This window comes from Oryza brachyantha, chromosome 3 (assembly GCF_000231095.2).
Source record: "Oryza brachyantha chromosome 3, ObraRS2, whole genome shotgun sequence".
Classification (NCBI taxonomy): domain Eukaryota; kingdom Viridiplantae; phylum Streptophyta; class Magnoliopsida; order Poales; family Poaceae; genus Oryza; species Oryza brachyantha.
The window spans coordinates 10545770-10563778 of record NC_023165.2 but is presented as its reverse complement, the minus strand read 5'-3'; the positions used below and the strand labels follow the sequence as shown (position 1 = coordinate 10563778).

General features: G+C 38.0%; 1 protein-coding gene and 1 long non-coding RNA gene across 9 annotated transcripts; one reads left to right on the top strand and one right to left on the bottom strand.

Annotated features, from left to right (window-relative positions):
* Positions 1-550: 550 nt before the first annotated feature.
* Positions 551-10311, bottom strand: LOC102720500 (ABC transporter B family member 25, mitochondrial). 2 transcript variants are annotated; one of them, XM_006649971.3, is made up of 20 exons: positions 9947-10311; positions 9126-9338; positions 8406-8592; positions 7984-8045; positions 7202-7245; positions 6684-6786; positions 6455-6562; positions 6171-6254; positions 6009-6069; positions 5224-5369; positions 4435-4551; positions 4241-4326; positions 3526-3614; positions 2727-2782; positions 2511-2591; positions 2243-2308; positions 2062-2154; positions 1899-1963; positions 1495-1630; positions 551-1223 (listed from the first exon to the last, which is right to left on the bottom strand). In XM_006649971.3, the coding sequence occupies exons 1-20, from the start codon at positions 10238-10240 to the stop codon at positions 1086-1088; spliced, it is 2229 nt and encodes a 742-aa protein (XP_006650034.1). In that variant the 5' UTR covers positions 10241-10311; the 3' UTR covers positions 551-1085. The 2 variants fall into 2 exon arrangements, with proteins under 2 accessions (XP_006650034.1, XP_015690226.1); XM_015834740.1 differs by having other exon boundaries at positions 9940-10021.
* A 2869-nt stretch (positions 10312-13180) lies between these two features.
* Positions 13181-16461, top strand: LOC102720216. 7 transcript variants are annotated; one of them, XR_005811422.1, is made up of 6 exons: positions 13181-13466; positions 13555-13603; positions 13899-13976; positions 14305-14362; positions 14995-15802; positions 16112-16461. It is a non-coding gene; the product is annotated as an uncharacterized LOC102720216 (long non-coding RNA). The 7 variants fall into 7 exon arrangements; XR_005811423.1 differs by having other exon boundaries at positions 14687-15161; XR_005811418.1 differs by having other exon boundaries at positions 14687-15802.
* The last annotated feature ends 1548 nt before the right edge of the window (positions 16462-18009 follow it).

Below are 18009 nucleotides of genomic sequence, written 5' to 3'. Positions count from 1 at the left end.
ATGACATGCAATGGTATAACTTGTTCATTGGCAACTTGAATACAGGCAGTCTATATAATGGCGAACCTACGTAAAGTTACCGGGGTCCTCGGACTCTGGATAAATTATCTAATTCTTACTAAATTATACTATATTAATTAGTATACAAGTAAAAAATTAAATAATTAATATGTATTAGACCCCTAGTAATTTTTGTTCTAGGTTCACCACTGTGTCTATAGGCACTCCAATCCATTATTCATTGGAAGCTCTGAGGTCTGCCATACTGCAACGAAATCAAACCACACAACAATGGGCATGCATCCTAATTTGTCTGCATGGATTTACAGGAGAACATGGTCATGGTCTGTTGTCTCCCTTTCTCTCTGACATTTGTTGAAGCAGCTGGATTTAGTTTTTGAACCTTGCCTCATCTTAAAGAAGATGATATATACATCACACAAATTACCTGATGCCACACCCAGATATTGAATCCCGATTTTGATGTGACCTATGGCGATACGGATATTTGCAAAACTTGTGCTTGTTCACGGTAACAGAAACTGCCCACAGCATCCATTCTTACCTTCTTAACAGTGAGACAACCAAAATATTTACATAAAACATGTTTTGATCCCTTTCAAATTACACATACAACTTTACAAAACAAACATGCACAAAGGAGCAGTATTTGTGATCACTCAATACCAAAAGTAGGAAAAAATTATATCACCTACCACAGTCCTTGATCAGATCATGGGAGCATGACGGTATGCACTATACATGAAAGGGGTACATATTGTGCAACCTGCGACAGTCATAAGACTTTTAGTGGAAACAAAATATTTACAGGGATTATTCTATATACTAGTAAATAAGAATGTTTATATCAACATGGAAACATGGTGGGCTGTTAGATAATTCCTAACGTGGAAAATTTTGCCTCCTGGCTCTCTTTGAAACAAGTTCTTTTCCTCCTGTAAATTTATGTTCCCCAACCAATATCTAAATGCCTAAACACTCAATTTAAAGGCAGGTAAAGAAAACCTTCTTTCATTTGGTTACATTTTCCCTTGCATAAAGGCAAAATGTATAGTTTATGAAAACTATAGTTTAACCGAAGCAGCATCTGTGGCGTCACTGTTATTCTGCTGTGACCACAATTCTGAATATCGCCCACCCTTTGACAGAAGAAAATCATGTGGTCCTTGTTCTACTACCTTCCCATTCTCCAAAACGATGATCTGAAATCAAAATTTTGAAATAAGCCTATTCAAGTACGAAGTTACACTGGAAAGCTTTGAAGTTCAAACATATGATCAAATGATAAATCAGTTAAGCTAAATGAGTTTAGCTTATGATGGTATGTATTAATTTCCTGAGTTGTTGCAGAAGCAATCTGCTGCTGTAAACTGATCTATTCTGATCTATATTGTCAGTTCAACAAATTGTGTTACTTTCACAAAAAATGAACTTGCAGTCTGTGTTTGATTGTATGTGCATGAACATGCATACCTCGTCGCATTGCATTGCAGTTGTGAGTCGATGAGCAATAAAGATAGAGGTACATTTAACAGAAAAGGTCTTCAGAGAATTCAAAATTGACGCTTCTGTAGTGCTATCAAGTGCACTTGTAGCTTCATCACATAATCTGGCATAAATCAGATAATAACCAATAAGTAAAGGATTACAGTAAACCCATCATTTCAAATTTAGAGTTCACTAATAGTAGTCAAATAATTCAGAATTGTTCAAATGCAGTAAACCCATCATTTGGCATGACGTGTTAACTTCATAGAAGGGTATAGATAGAAACATTAAAGCGCGCACTTGTTTAAAACAGCTAAAGCATGGTAACTTCTCAGACAATACTGAGTCTAAATCTTTCATTGTAAGGCTAAAATGGAGAAGGGAATTACAGAATGGAAGGTTCCTTCAAGAATACACGAGCAATTGACACTCGTTGTTTCTCCCCACCGCTTAACTGCAAAGGGCAATCACAAATTTTGAGACATGACAATGTTATAGGAAAACAAGTTCAACACTTCTGGATCTGGCATGTCACAAGACACTGCATCTCACCTTTAATCCTCGCTCTCCTACAACTGTGTTGTACTTTTCAGGAAAGTTCATAATTGTATCATGGACAGCAGCCCGCCGGGCAGCATCATATACCTGTATGGAAATAAACATTATCCTTCCATAAAGTCAAATGATCACACTTATGACCTCACAATGTAAATGTATCAGAAGAAAACAGTACCTCCTCATCTTTTGCTGATAACCGCCCGTATTGCACATTATGCTTAATTGTATCATTAAAAAGTACCTGTGTATTAACAGTGTGAGTTCTCCTTGGAATGAAACTGTGGTAACTCCTAAGCAATATATGTAAAATCGTATTAATGTAATCACTTCTATTTACTCAATAATCATTATCTATATTCTTCATCCGTTTAGCACAGTTTAGCAAATTCAATAAGACAGGAAAAGTACTCCATATTAACAGATGTAGAATTTAGATAACTAACCGTGTCTTGTGGTACAACACCAAGACACTTCCGGAGACTCTCCAACGTCACTTCTTTGATATCTTGCCCATCTATTCGAATCTGCAAGGAAGATAAAACTGAAGGCATCACAAGAATGGCAAAATTTTACATGGACCTGAAAGTATAAATAACATAGCATGGATATCGATTTCATCAGCGGGAAACAAATGGAGACTGATGGTTATTCATTCATACAGATCCTGAAGAAGAGTCAAAAAATCTGAAAAGAAGCCTGAGTATGGTTGACTTTCCTGCAGAGGAAAAAAATAAAGCTAATGAATTGTCCATTGACCACAGAAATTTGAATTGTGCTAATATTAAAAGAAAAGTTAGTAACATCTCACACAAAAAAAGGAGAGATGAAACATAATCTCTCATTCCACACACCCCGAAAAAACACACCGTAGCTAGCATTGAGTCAGACCCAAATAGACACAATGTACAACCATAGCAGATGGTTATTAAATATGAGTTTATTGAACAATGAGAATATCTATCCGGATAGACCAGGGAAAGCACCTAATCCCTAAAATTTCCTTTGGGTTAACCCATAATTCATATTGTAAGCCCTAAGAGACACCCATTGTTCAATATTAGAAAAAAAAGCAATATTTAATTGGAATATCTCAACTAATATTTAATGTAGACCCAAAAGCATACTTCTGCTCAAGATTGGCAGGCCAAGTTTGATCTAAGGAGTATTTGAATGCATCCATTGCTAGAAAGTTTGATATCCTTCAGTAACAGGCTAACTGCCTTTGTTCTCTTTGCCATGAAAACATTGGCATAGGAAAACAATGAAGTATTGGCTAGTGGCAACCCTTCCATAAAAAGAGAGAAGCTATTCACTTTCAATTTAACTCCAAAAAGCCAACACTCTTCCAAAGCAATTTGCTGGTATAAACATGAGATAATTCATACACAACTTCAACTTTTGAGTTCAGTTGAGAAACCATTAGACATTATTTGACAAATAGAAAAATATTAGTTTTACCACTGCCACTAGTTCCAACGATTGCAGCACTTCTTCCTGCAGGTACAGTGAATGAGGCACCATCAAGAATCTTCCTTTCTGGCACATACCTAGAACAAAAAAAAAAATCATGTAAAATACAACACTAACTCAGCTAATTCTAGTTTACAACTTATACTACATAATGGATCAACTCACAAAATTTTCTTAGTTGTACTTAGTACTTTTGATGGATTTCTTAATGATATGTTATGATTTAAGATCTTGATAGTCATTCTGCAACCTAATATTCATATAAGTTGTTGCCTGACAGCATATATGATTCCTTCAGACATCAGTATCTGATATGGTCATGTTTATTGGGATGACAAGGAACAAGAGATATAGGTCAGATGATAAAAAAGAGCAATGGAAAAAAAAATATCTTGCCTGTTTAAGCTGGTTTGAGAACCAAGATGATGGTCAAGATGAAATTTAAATATTATGGTGAGATCACAAGCAAAGAGAACCACTATAACAACTAAGTTGGGCAACACAACGAAATAAATTCCATCTCTATAGGTATAGGGTTCAAGAATGCTCCTTCTTTGGGAATGAATGAGAAACATAAGTACACAACCAGTAACAATCATTAATGACTAAAAGAAAACATTCTCTTCAGTGTTCCCTTTGAGACCTGTGCAGCTTCTTTAGGAAATAGTACAAGCATGTCAAGTAAACAGAACACAAAACTTACCCAAAATGAACATTCTCAAATTCAATGCGTCCTCCCTTGAACTGCAAAGGCTGTGCATGTGGCTCATCCTTTATTCCAGGTTTTTCCTAAAGAATGTGAAACAACAACAATAAAGTTTCTGGGACTAGGAAGAATGAAACTGAAGCCACAAGCTATTAGGCACAACATATAACTACAAGTTACATTTTTTTTACCTCAAGCAATTGAAACATAGACTTCATGTCAATCAAGCTTTGCCTAGATTCTCGGTAGACACTTCCAAGGAAGTTCAGAGGCAAAGAAAGTTGGAACAGAAGGCCATTAACCATGACCTATACATTTATCAAAATTTAATCAAATTAATCAAAATCTGTTGAAATTTACAAAGCATAAAATAGGCAACATTGGAACTGCATGATGAATCATTGTTAAAAATAAATCATTGTTCTAATTCACATAATTAGCTCATAATTGTTGATCATATGACAGACCTTATAGTGACATTTGATGATTTGTCACCAGCTGTCTTATAGTGACATTTGATGATTTTTCACCAGCTGTGTCTATGAGACATGGCCCTGGGGCCACATCTCATAGAAAGATAGGTGGAAATTCATATAATCAAAATTTTTCCAGTTACCCCTTTTCACTTCACAATTTGTCACTGTTTGACATTGATATGTTACTAACCAAACATGTCAAAATGAGGTAAGAAATGCGATAATGCATTAAATACTACTCCCTCCGTTTCATAATGTAAGATGTTTGACTTTTTTTTGTTGCAATGTTTGATCATTTGTCTTATTCAAAAAATTATGAAAATATCATTTATTTTGCTTGTGGCTTACTTTATTATCAAAAGAACTTTAAGCACGACTTGTCATTTTTTATATTTGTACTAAATTTTTGAATAAGACGAATGGTCAAACGTTGCAACCAAAAAAGTCAAACATCTTACATTATGAAACGGAGGTAGTATATAATTGGATAGCATAAAGAATTACCAAATCACCAACGGTCAGAGCACCACTCATTACACCATATGAGCTCAAAACCATTGCTGTGGATAAAGCCGCACTAAATATGATATTTTGTCCAAAGTTCAGGTACGCAAGGCTACTTTGGGTTTTCAGTGCAGCATCCTCATACTCTGACCATATTGTGAAAAATAAAGAGCAGTTAATAGATCGAATTTTATTAATAGAGCTTTGAGGGTCCATGAGTTACTTAGTAGGTCACTAGACCTTAATGGATGAGGTGGTCGTCTTTTTTTACATTGATGTTTGTTTGTAATTTAAGGTGTGGGTGTGTTTAAGGGGTGGCGGGTTTCTTCTGCACTCCCCCTTGTAGGCTTGACTTTTCTCTTGCTAAATGAAATGATACGCAGCTCTCTGGCGTGTTTGAAAAAAGTTAATAGATCAAATTTTATGGAGCAACTTATGAAATATGCCAATGGAACATGTGAGCTGGGATTAAACAAATGTACAGTGCATAACCTAATATCTACATATACTTTATAAAACAACTTGTATGTTTGTGAAGATTGAAAGAATAATTCCAGATGCAATATCAATCCTATCATTTCTTATGGACAACAGATTTAAACATAGCTAGATGCAAAGGATAGAAACAGCATTCTCCACATCCATAACACACCTCTATTTTAAGTTATTTGCAGTTTTTATAGAACGATGAACACAGCATAAAAAACCACTGAATTAAGTATACAAAGTAACATGTAATATGTTAACAAGGCTTCTTCCCAGAATAAACTGATATATCTACTCACTCTTCAAATATTTGTCATACTTCTCAACTTCAAATTGATCGTTGTTGAAGTACTTGACAGTCTGTACCCAATAAAGGAAGATCAAAAGGAAGTTTACAATTAGAATAAGACAGAATAAGAAAATAGAACAGACGCCAGACAAATGGATAACCATGGTATGACCTCATAATTCAGAAGGGAGTCAACTGCCACTGTGCTAGAAGCATTTTCAGCTTTATTCATGGCTGTCCTAAACTTGGTTCGCCACTGTCATAATAATACATCATGAGTCAAGGCAGTAAGGCACCGACGAGGTAATCAGGGAACCAGAATAATGGATAATTAAACTTCACGTAAGAAGTCATAAAAAAAAGGTAAATTGAAAATCAGTGACAGCGACAGCAAAATCATGCGAGACTAGTAATGGGTGACAGAATAACAGTCTGGATAGAGCACAGCATCCACACCTGTGTCACAGCCAAAGTGAAAGCAACATAAGCAGCAACTGAAACTGAAGTAATCCAAGCAAAACTAGAACCAAATTTGTACGCAAGTATACTTGACACCATACCAATCTGCAAATGAAAAGCAAAAAACAGAAGACATGTGAGAGACAAAAATGCAAAGTGTGACACAGTCATATGCATAGTTGGTGGGATAAAACAGTCAAAGTTTCAAAAACAACAATTTGAGTACCTCTAGTATCGTGGGAACAACATTGAACACCATCACTGTAAGGATGTAATTTATCGCACGGCTGCCTCGATCGATTATGCGATTTAGGGCACCAGTTTGCCGGCTTGAAATATGGAAGCCACGAAAAGAAAATTAAGAGCTTAGATAATTCCAATTATCCTATACTAAAAATCATGAAGTGTGTATATATATATATAATTGCTTTTTGCATCTTATAACTTGTTTCCACACAGATCTCCGGAATGACAGTGCATCTACAGGTACTAAAACAGTGTAGTCTATGTAGACTACATTTCTCATTGTTTCGCCATACATTAGCAAAATATTAATAGCAAGTCAAGCAGTTAAGCTATCTAATACCTTGCAATAATATGGCACAAGTTGTGAGCCACCTAGATTAGTTGTGATACTTTTGCTATATATTGTACTGCGAATGACTGCATAAATGAAAATATACCATTCAACAAAACTAAGAATAACAAGCATATGGAATGAATTTTAATATTTTATAGGAGTACCAGAGATGATAACGAAGATCAAGCTCATGCAAGTGAAGAAATACCTGAAACAGGACGAGTTCACTAGTTAAGATAATTCACAAATTTAACCATTAAGTAGCTATGTAGCTCTACAGCACAAGAAATTTCATGTGATAAAAATATTTAACACGACACAATAAAGAACAATCAGTTTACAGATGGGAGTGTAATGTTGGAAAAACGTACTCCCTCCGTCCCAAAAGGAAAGTAATTCTAGTTTGTTCAGCAGATATTAAGGTTTGAGAAGAAAAAACTATAGTGCCCATTATTAAATAATGTGTGGTTGGAAGAGGGAGAGTGGTTACTGGTTAGGGGTAGGATGGGGAAATTTTGAATGGGAGGTGATTGATGGGACAACTACTAATCTAGAGTGTCAAATCTTTCTGGGACATATTTTGGATCCTAGAGTGACAATTCTTTGGAGATGGATGGAGTATATATGTAAAAAAGAATAGTGCCTACAGAGGCCATCAGGGCAGACGGGCAGTAGTAAATGAACGGCTAGAAGGTATGTAGATGTAAAGACAATCTCTATCATAACTTAAATATAGAAATGTTGTGAACACTACAGTTTGCAGTGCTAGCTAGTCACTTATGGGAATTACAGCACTTCATAGAAGAAATAAATTATTTTATTCAAACAAAGATTCATAATGTATTGGAAGTTTGGAACATCTTGACAATAGAGGTATAGTATATGATTAAAAGAACATAAACAAAAGAGCGGTAACATTGAAATAAAAGGAAAAAGCAATAATCACCATTCTAGAGACTGAACGGATGGCTGTCAGTGTCACTTTAGAGAAGACGGCATTTCGCAATTCTGCCAAGAAGGAATTGATGAATACATCATTTGAATTGGTATAAATTATAATGGAGGGACCACAAGGAGCCTGACAATCCGTGTGTTCCAGGCTAACAAAAGGAGCTTGAAAGTTCTTCAGGGGCAAAACCCACTTCTTTTATACTACCCCCGTCCCAAAATACTTGTTATCCTAGAGTACTACTTGTCACATCAATCACCTCCCATTCAAATCTCTCCTATTATACCCCTAACTATCCACTCACTCCTAGTCATACAATATTAGGTATTATAGTCTTTTCTTCTCAAACCTTATTATACGCTAAACAACCTAGAAAGAGAAGAATTGTGGGATGGAGGAAGTTACTAAGAAGAGTTCACCTGTACAGGCCGATACTCCTGATCGTGCAATTCCATATCCAATCAAAACAGCTGCCGGGCTTGCAAAGAGAGCCAATAGGGTGACATTAGCATCTGTGAATGATGCAAGTGAAGTTTCAGCACCAGCAAGGGCTGCAAGCCAATCGACAGCAAGCTTAAACAAGAAAGGTACTTGAACATTTATAACCTGGTGTTCATAATAAACGAAAAAGGTCAGATAAAGAAGTTGCAAAATTCATGTAAATTGTAATAACAGCCAACTTATGTGGTTAACACTTCTAATAGCTAATTGAAGGTGCAGATTCTTCCTTTGATTTGACAATAGTACTAGATAAATAGCTGTGTCTTCATTGAACTATCTAACAAGAAAGTTGGCAACATTATTTAAGAGACACATCCAACATAGGCCATACCTAATTGCATTACGTCAATATGATCCCTTTCTACAGGGTCAAAAATGTCACTGCAGTAGTGGAGCATGTGTAGTGAACATGTGTAGAACTCCAACGAATAAGAGTACTGGTCTTGATCGTACAGCATATAACGGCCAACGGAAGCCATCATGAGATAAGTGACAGGCTGGTAGTATATAAGGAATTGCCAAGATGTACACTTTGCTATTCATTAATGATGAGTTAATAACAAATGAGTTATTGTTCCTAATATTTAGGTTCTTGGTCCATCTTAGCCCATATGGGTTATTTTCAGGAGTAGCATTACCTTCGCACCAACTAAGAGTCCCAACGACAACACAAGCCTGAAGCGGAAATCTGGGCTATCATTCAACAATAAGTACTTCCCAAGGTTTTTCAGTATCTGCGTATCTGCTATCTGATCATCAACGTCCTTTTTCGAGACATCTTTCTGCACCTTGTCTTCAGATGACTTTACAGCTGCCATAGCATTGGCGGATGTGGAGAATGCATGCCATCTCTGCAAACAAGGAGAGAATCATGAAAAAATAAACGCAACAAATGAGTACTCCCTACTATTAAGGAAAAATACAGCCAATCACCAAGAGCTAACTCACTTTTGTGTAAAAGTCCAAATCAAACCATGAGATACTTGAATAACATTCAATAGAAATGCAGACAATGCATTTCAAATACAACATGGTTTTCATAGACTCATCATGTATAAGACAAAAGTAACTAGTCGTGACTCGTGACAGTACTTTATTTCGTGCTCTGATGGATTAAGTCTGAAAACGTCATTAGTATGTTAACAAATGTATCTCAGCAATGACAACTTTATTAGGAAACAAGACTATAGTAAGATTATGCTAAACTTATACTTTTGCAACCCAATAACAAACAAGATTGGAACCAAAGCTATGCTTAATCTTTTAAGTTCTCTGTCGATAAAAACCGAGCAATAACTAATCGCTTCTACTACCACCGAATGTTTTGCTAGGAAACTTGCAGTGAAGTATTGGTATTATACAAAAGGCTTAAGTCCATTATCTACCCAAAACGAGCAAACAACCACTACTGCATCTAAGCATCCCAAATGTAAACCCAAATGCGGTAAGAACCTGTTACCACGTCGCGGGGAGGACACGTCCAGCGCGGCTGGTAGGCGGAGTCTGACAGGAAGCAGCCGCGGAGACCAAGGGGGGCATATTCCCCGGGGAAAACCCTACCATTTTGCTCGGAGCCGCAGCCGCCTCCGACGAGAGGGCTACGGAGAGGCTTCAGCACGGGATGGGGTGGCCCATTCGCTTCGTCGAGATGCCGGAACACGGGAGCGGCGGCGGTGGCAGGCAGGGGGTCAAAGCGCGAGCCTCGGAGGAGGTGGCGGGTCGCCGCCGCGAGTACGCGGCAGGAAGGCCGCATGGTGGTGCTCGCCGGCGACGGGGATGCCGATTGTGGACGGAGGAGGCGACTACCAACCCCGGGAAGAGAAATAGGACATTATGCCATCCTGAAATGACGTCTGCTAAAATACCGGTCCGTATTGTAACACATTTAAAATGTCACTCGAAGCCGAGGGCAACATTTATTTTGTCACTTTCGTGCGGCGGCGCGGTAGACGAGGTGCGTGCCAGGGTGGGGTGGTGGGGCTGGGGGCAGGCGCGGAGGAGGAGAAGGGCATTTTTTTCTACTGGAAGAGGAAAGGCAACAAAATCGGTTAAATTGTGAAAATGACAAAATAAATGTTAGCCCTAGCTTGCGAGTAGCATTTTAAATATGTCAAAATACGGAGTGGCATTTTGGCAGACGCCACTTTTGGGAGTGGCATAATGTCCAATTTCTCCCTCGGGAAGGGGTTGACGGCAAGCTAGCTCGGGTCCGCTTCGGCTCGGTTCACGCGAGCCCCGCTCCCCAACTCCTTCCCGTTTATAAAGGCGGCTTGAGCTTCGGCTCGGCTGTTTCGCAGACGGGAATAAACAAGTGGAAATCTGGGTATGGTCCGGCTCGACTCGGCGGCTCGTTAGAAAGTGGCGCCGAGGAGAGGCGCGAGAGCAAGAGAAATTTTATGTATTTACTCATTTTAATAATTAACACTTGCAATTCATAAGCCATATACTTCCTTCGGTTCATAACACTGTATGTCGTGTACAACGTATGTCGTTAGGACAACAAACCTTATGCAAAACATAATTGATATGTTGGCCCCAAATATCATATATTAATGATGAGAAGAAGTACCATCTTCGTTAAGTTTTGAGTAGGGCTTAAATTAAATTTAAGAAGAAAAGGACTATATTGTTCTTTAATAAACAAGGGATGAACGAAGGTGTTCGAATATATGAGGTAAAATGAAAAGAATTTTGAATACGAAGCGATGGAATAAGTGGTATTATAAATAGGTGTCATAAATGCTTATGGTTTAGTACCGGATTTAGATCCTAAATATGCTTATATTTTATAATGGAGAGAGTATTTTTACCATCAAGACTAAATTTCTTTATTATCACCATGGCCACCAGATACGAGTAGTTTAGCATCATGTCCATCCATTCGTGTCATAGTTATTCGTCCACCACCACTATGGAGCCAAAATGCTTGTCACCATCGTGCACTACGCTCATGGTCGCCATGTGCTTCCTCATCGAGCAACGCCTCTCACGATTCTCTAAGGTGTCCGAAACCCAATCACATTGTAAGACAAAGTGAAGGACCATGACCTTGTTTGTACTCTAGTTTGATGGAGTTACAACGCAAGCTATGCTGCAATGGATGGGAAGAAAGTTTGCTTGGAATCGAGCTCTAACTGCTAGCGTAGACATCACCATGACACGAGCTCTGTCAGGCACACCTCGATTGGGGGACAGACCCATCATAATTAAAGAGTATTCAAATGTATACCCATGAATTTTGATAAAAGCTTTAGGTACATAGGGTAATAATATGTATATATAAAAAAGGAAAAAATGAGCCTTACAAGGAAAGCCCATCTTCTTGAGCCTTGCTCCCACCTCCCTCCTTCAAACATCTCTGATAGGTCGATCATTTGGCCCCTGACGGATAACAACCAATGCAGTTAGCCCTCTCCACCCCCTTTCTCCGTCATCGTCACACGCCTGCAACGCATCCACATCCGTCTTCCCTTTGCTCGCTGTATTGTCGTCAGTCGCCCCGTCCTCTCCATCTACATGACTGCCTTGTTGACACCAAATCTATTGACTTGATGCATTGGTCACATGTGAAAGCCTGGAAGATTAGCTTAGCTTCCGCGCATGTGCTTAATCTTAGAATTAAAATTAGGTGTGCTGATTAGTTTGATACTACAACTAACAAGGCAAAAACAGAAACGATGTTAAACCAAAAGCATTCAATCGACTATCGAACCCATGGATACTGTAGGACCTGACCGATTGCAGGAATTTGTATGTAAGTGTATAATATAAATAAACTATCATTGGCTAGAATGAAATATAATTCACCGTAAAAGTGTACTATTATTAAAAAACAATCTTAGAAAATAGGACTCAACCGATACAATTCAATACTGAGATTAACAAAGGTAAACTTGACAGATTGTTATATCAACTGAGCATAAGTCGTTTCAATTATTTAAACAATTAAAGCATAGAAGCTTATTCCATCATTCAAAAGTTTAAACAATGCATAATATATGTTAAGCTGATAATCACTAACCATAATCTTAGAAGATCGAACTGGATTGAGACAATACAAGATTATAACCAGTAAAGATAAACTTGGAATAGGGATTATGTATGTTTAACCAACAATTGATGGGATAAGGTGACCTATCAGCTTAGATTTCTAAACTAGATAAAATTCCTAGCAAACATTAGTATTGTTAAGATCAACATTGGATTAAGATCAACAAAATAAGGCTTAAACCGGTAATTGTGTCAGCTTAAATACCCAACTAATCTATCACTGTATAGATTATTGGCTAAAAATTCCAATAAGACAAAACACAGAACAAGCCAAAGTAATTGATCGGACCAAACATAGATATAATTAAGCTTGAAGTAGGATCAAGCCAATAGTATGTATGCTCTGTGATTGGTAAACTGAAATATAAAATCTCTAAACCCCGTGGGATCGGCGAGATTTCAGGGCGTCCACACCAGCGATTTTTTCAGAGAAGTCCCTGAGCTTTGGTTAATTACGCGCTGCTTCCTGCTATTGAGGGCCGTTCGATCCCGCACTAATGCGATCTGACCATCCATGTTTCTCAGTGTGGCGCCCCTTCTGAACCCATGGAATCGTTGGATCGGAACGGACGGCTCGGATTATGTTGGCTCTCCACTAACCCTAGCAACCTCGGGCCTCAACCTCACGACCTCTGCCCCAGCTCCCCTCACTCGTGCCGCCGTCCTTCCCTCGCGCTCGCCGTTCTCCTCGCCCAGAATCTCTCGCTTTGAGCCATCGTCGCCGCGACGCCACCATCGGTCCGGTCCGTCTGGCCACCGCATCAGCTAACAGTGGCCCTAACCTCCTCCCCGGTAGATCTGCCCTCGTGGAGGAGAGGGACGCGAGCCACATCGCCGCCACTTCTTCTCCTCTTTCATCTTTGCCCGCCACTGCCTCCTTGCCATCACCATGTCTGCTTTGCTCGGTGTGGTGCTAGACAAAGCTGGAGGTATGGATGCACTTTTGCTGCCTTCTCCTAGCTGATAGATGTGGTTAAGTGATTGCTCATAAATTGTTTATGCTTTGTTCCATGCTAGCACGTTGACATATTATAACATCAAACCTTGAATCTGGCCACCATAAAAGGTACGCTTTACTTAAAGTTTTGATTTCCATTTGCATTGTGAGATAGCAAGCTTATTGTAGGTTCCCAGATCAAGGAACTTACCCTAGCTGTGGTTTATGTTTGATTTTTCAAGATGTCAACTCCGGTGCCTATCTATCTAGCCTGCTATTTAGAGTTGCTTCTTTATAATTCAGTGCAGTTAATACAAGGAACGAAAGCAATTGTTTCTCATATGCAAATGTTGTGTGATAATTTCGCTGGCCTGGATCCCAGTGTACGGTAATACACTTTTCCTTTTCTTTGCATGCCCAACAGATCGGTTTAGTGCTGATGAATGAGACTTTGATTAAAGTGTAGCCACAAACATGTTTCTTCCTTGAGCAAAGAGAGAAGGTATGTATCTTCTCTTCCTTTTTATTTGAAATGTCAGATGTAGTTGAATGCTCCATGAAAGAAATATTTAGACAGGACCATTGGCTTAAAATAGTCTAGGTGGTCTGCATGTTAATAACTTAAGGGGTTTTGGGTTTAGGTTCAATGCCATCAACACCTGTTGGTATTTTGATTTACTGGGCCAACGATATTTTTATTGTTCTTTTTAACTAAATCAATTTAAGCTCTATGCATAATCTAACATTTTTGTTCTGTCATTACCGTTTTTATTGGTTTGTTCCTAATCTGTATAGCCATAACTGATTCTAATGCTTAATTTTCTTTCCAGAGTGTTTCAGTGATAGATACATCCAGCTCACCCAAAAGGATCAATGCATGGAACACAAGTAGGTACTTCTGATATACTCAAGTTCTTATCACATTAAAAATTCATTGCCTACTACTACTTTGACTTCTACAAAATAGTATCCTTGGTTTACCTACATCACATTATATTCACTGAACTTTTGATCATGTCTGGTTGTCTGCTTCCCCATGCCTCTTTTATTTATCAAAGTTACTTTCGTATGGGCACATGAACCTCATACTACTTCATCATAGAAGTGCTAATTTTCTTTAGTGCTATTTGTTTTCTCATATGTGCTACTTATTGTGAAATTAACCTATGTTATGTGACCATTTAACACATTATGTTTCTTTGATGCCAGTAGATCTCTAACAGCTGCAGGCTGGTTGATAGATGACATCGTACTGATCCCTGCTGGACGTAGTGCGAGATCAAAGGGTGGATGTTAGCAGGGATCAGAACGCAATTAACGAAAAGCATAGGGGCGTTTTTGCAAAACTCGATCTTTCCTAATCATATTTAATTGACTTACTCTTAGGCTAATCTTGACATATATTGAATTAAATCAATCCAAATAAATATATTAGCCTTTACCCTTTGCATAGTCAAGAATTGGTGGACAAGTCCAGATATTATATATGGTGATATATTTGTGTTCTTTGGGAGAAGCAGGTGAAATCTGTCATTGCACACATGGTTTGGCTTCGCTCCCTTCAGATCTATTCATGCAATGCCTTTTGACATAAAAGTACAACAAATTGGTTATCATGCATTGTATAGTCCTGATTGAAGGGTTTTTCTTGCACCTTTGCCCTTGCCCCATGCGATTTCTGTCTCTGGTGAGGTCCCAGTAATTTTTGTTTCATTGTTCTTATCCTTATTCTTATCCCCTATCAGGTTTTATTTAGGCCAATTGTTTTGGTTTGTGGTTTAGATGTATGTTGTTGATTCGCTTGTGATTCATTGTCTCTATTTTATTATGCTCATGGATTCCTCCTCTGCTGTTTACTGCTACCCAATAATCAAAATTATGATGATATGTTGTTTTCTGGTTCAACGTCATTACAATAACTATTTGTTAATTCATTTTATTCAGCTTTGGAAAAAAAGGAATAAGATTAGGCTATGAATTACTACAATAGTAAAAGTGATAGTCCTATAGTTTTGCTATTTGGTGCTCTTTTCTTCTTTGCAGTTGGTTAAACATGCAAGAGATGATGCTTAATTGAGTCCATGACTCTGGATGTATAATGCCAAAATAAATGATATATTGGATTGCTAGTGCTTTTGCTAGATTAATTATATATTGTATGATCATGTCCACCAAATTAAAATACCATAGGCACCATGATAATGGTATCCAATACGGGACTATTCCTATACTATTGCGATATGCTTGCAACTCATATGCATCAAGCTTCACAGAAGTCGCTGGATATCGATTCTATTGAACAACTGGTGTTTGCTAATAAGATGTAAGGTCAGTGGATTTAGTGCATTCAGAATCGTGATGGATCTGTTTATCTAGAAGATGTCAAGATGCTGTACTGCGAATTATTGTAATGACTTTAATTAAAAAGATTAGGAATTATATGCATTATTGTTTATGACACAAATTTGTTAGCTGTAACCTGTAACTGAAACTGACATTTTTCTATAGTTTCTCCTTGACAGTACTTCAGTAATTTTGGCATGCTTACGGATAGATCGTTGGATTGTTTGTTTGGGGACCAATGACAACATATGCATGTTTTTTTAACAATACTAACAAATTGCAAATTTTCTGCAGCTGATCTGTGCACCCATTTGCTCTGCTCTACTCCGTTTCATTAAGCTCAAGGCATCAGGCACTGTTGCTATGACCCCCTTTCCCCAGAGTAAACACGGGTTGGTTGTGTATATGCAATGCTGTGACGTGGTCGTTGTTGAGCTTAAGATCTATGTATACAATAGAATGGTTTTTGTCTTTTAGTTTGCCATATGATGTGAAGATGAATGATTTACTGCAAACTGAAGTTATATACCTGTATTAACCTTCATGAACTGCCTTTGATGTTGCTATAAAATATTAGCAACATATCTTAATGGTCAACTATTGGGTAACCGTTGGACGGAATAAGATTGTACTACCCTTCTTTGTTTCTGTGTTCACAATTTCAGATTTTTTTATGGTTTTTTTAATTATGATTTATGATATCATATGATTATAAATTTATTTATGGCGTGTGTATTCCGTGCGCGGCGTGGCGCGCGTCTATTTCTAGTTGATCTAAACGTGCATAGAAATCTAGATAATAATAATAATAGAATACCAAATAAAACCATTAGATAAATTAACTAGTATCGAACCTAATCGAAAAAGTCCTAGTCGATCTAGCCAATAGGGTGAAAAGTCTAACTTACATTGCAGGATATGAACTGAATTGATGCAGCCCTACTCTAATAGCTTGCTCTATTGAAAGGATTAATTTGGCGATGCACTAAAATTATATTGATTGAATCGGAGTTATGGGGGTAGGGGTGTACATATATTTATATTGTTGGTTTCGACATGTTCCCTATTAGATTTGTAATAAGATGTATTTCTACGGTCATGGATACAGACTTGGCGCGCCTTATTGACCTAAACCTACTTATATTACACAGACTATCATAGCTGATTCCTTCTTGGACTCTATTTTAACATGATTTCTATCTTCTAGCCTCTATTTGATTCGGATTTCATCGGCCGCTATCCTTTCTTGCTGTCTGATTGCTCCTTGTCTTCCAATCGACTTTGACCTGGTCAATTTTCAGGCTGATTTATAAAGAGCATTTTTCCTATCCTTGAGAAGGTACCATGAGGTACTACTATTTTCTATATAAAAATCATAGAAAATAGTAGTACCTCATGGTACCTTTCTTAATGATGGAAAAATGCTCTAATGTGAAACTGTTTTTTAAACCCACCTAATATCACAATGGGTTAATAGCAGGGTTTCCAAAACCAACGTTATGACAGCCAAGAAAACAACCATGATTATCACAACGAGAAACCGTCAAAAACTGTAGAAAAACCGCAATAATCGTGCTACGTCAAATGATGGTTTTGGTGCTCTATGTAATAACACAAACTATGTTGGGGACATGTGATCTACTAGTGGTTTTATGGACTCAAATCACTGGTTAAAACTCGTTGGGTTAGGGACGTACTTAGATGGACGCTTAAAGGCGATGCCCAATGAAGTTCCGGTGCATGCCCACGAATGACGAATGCGACATCAAGCTAGCGCAAAAGTCATTTTTGTACGCATGTACACAAATTATTACTAGAAGATAAAGTTTTCAAGACGAATGCTTCTTGAACATCCGTCTAAGCACATGCTATTAAAAACATGCCGTTAGCCAGAGGCGGAGCTAGAATAAAATATTGAGGGGTGCCTCTCACTTAATTTGTAGTATTTTGAACCGTTACACGTGTCTAAGATTACATCGAGAGATGTGCATATACGGTAAAAATACGCTAACTCTAACTTAAAAAATTTTAGACCGCGGTAACCTCTCATGACTACTGTAGCTCCGCACCTGCCGTTAGCATTTGACACCACTCTTAATTAACTAACCTGGGCGCTCGCACACACAGACACAGCATTCTTATTTCCTCCATGGGGATTTGTGTGCTGCAGGGTGTTTTTTTTTTAGCAACAG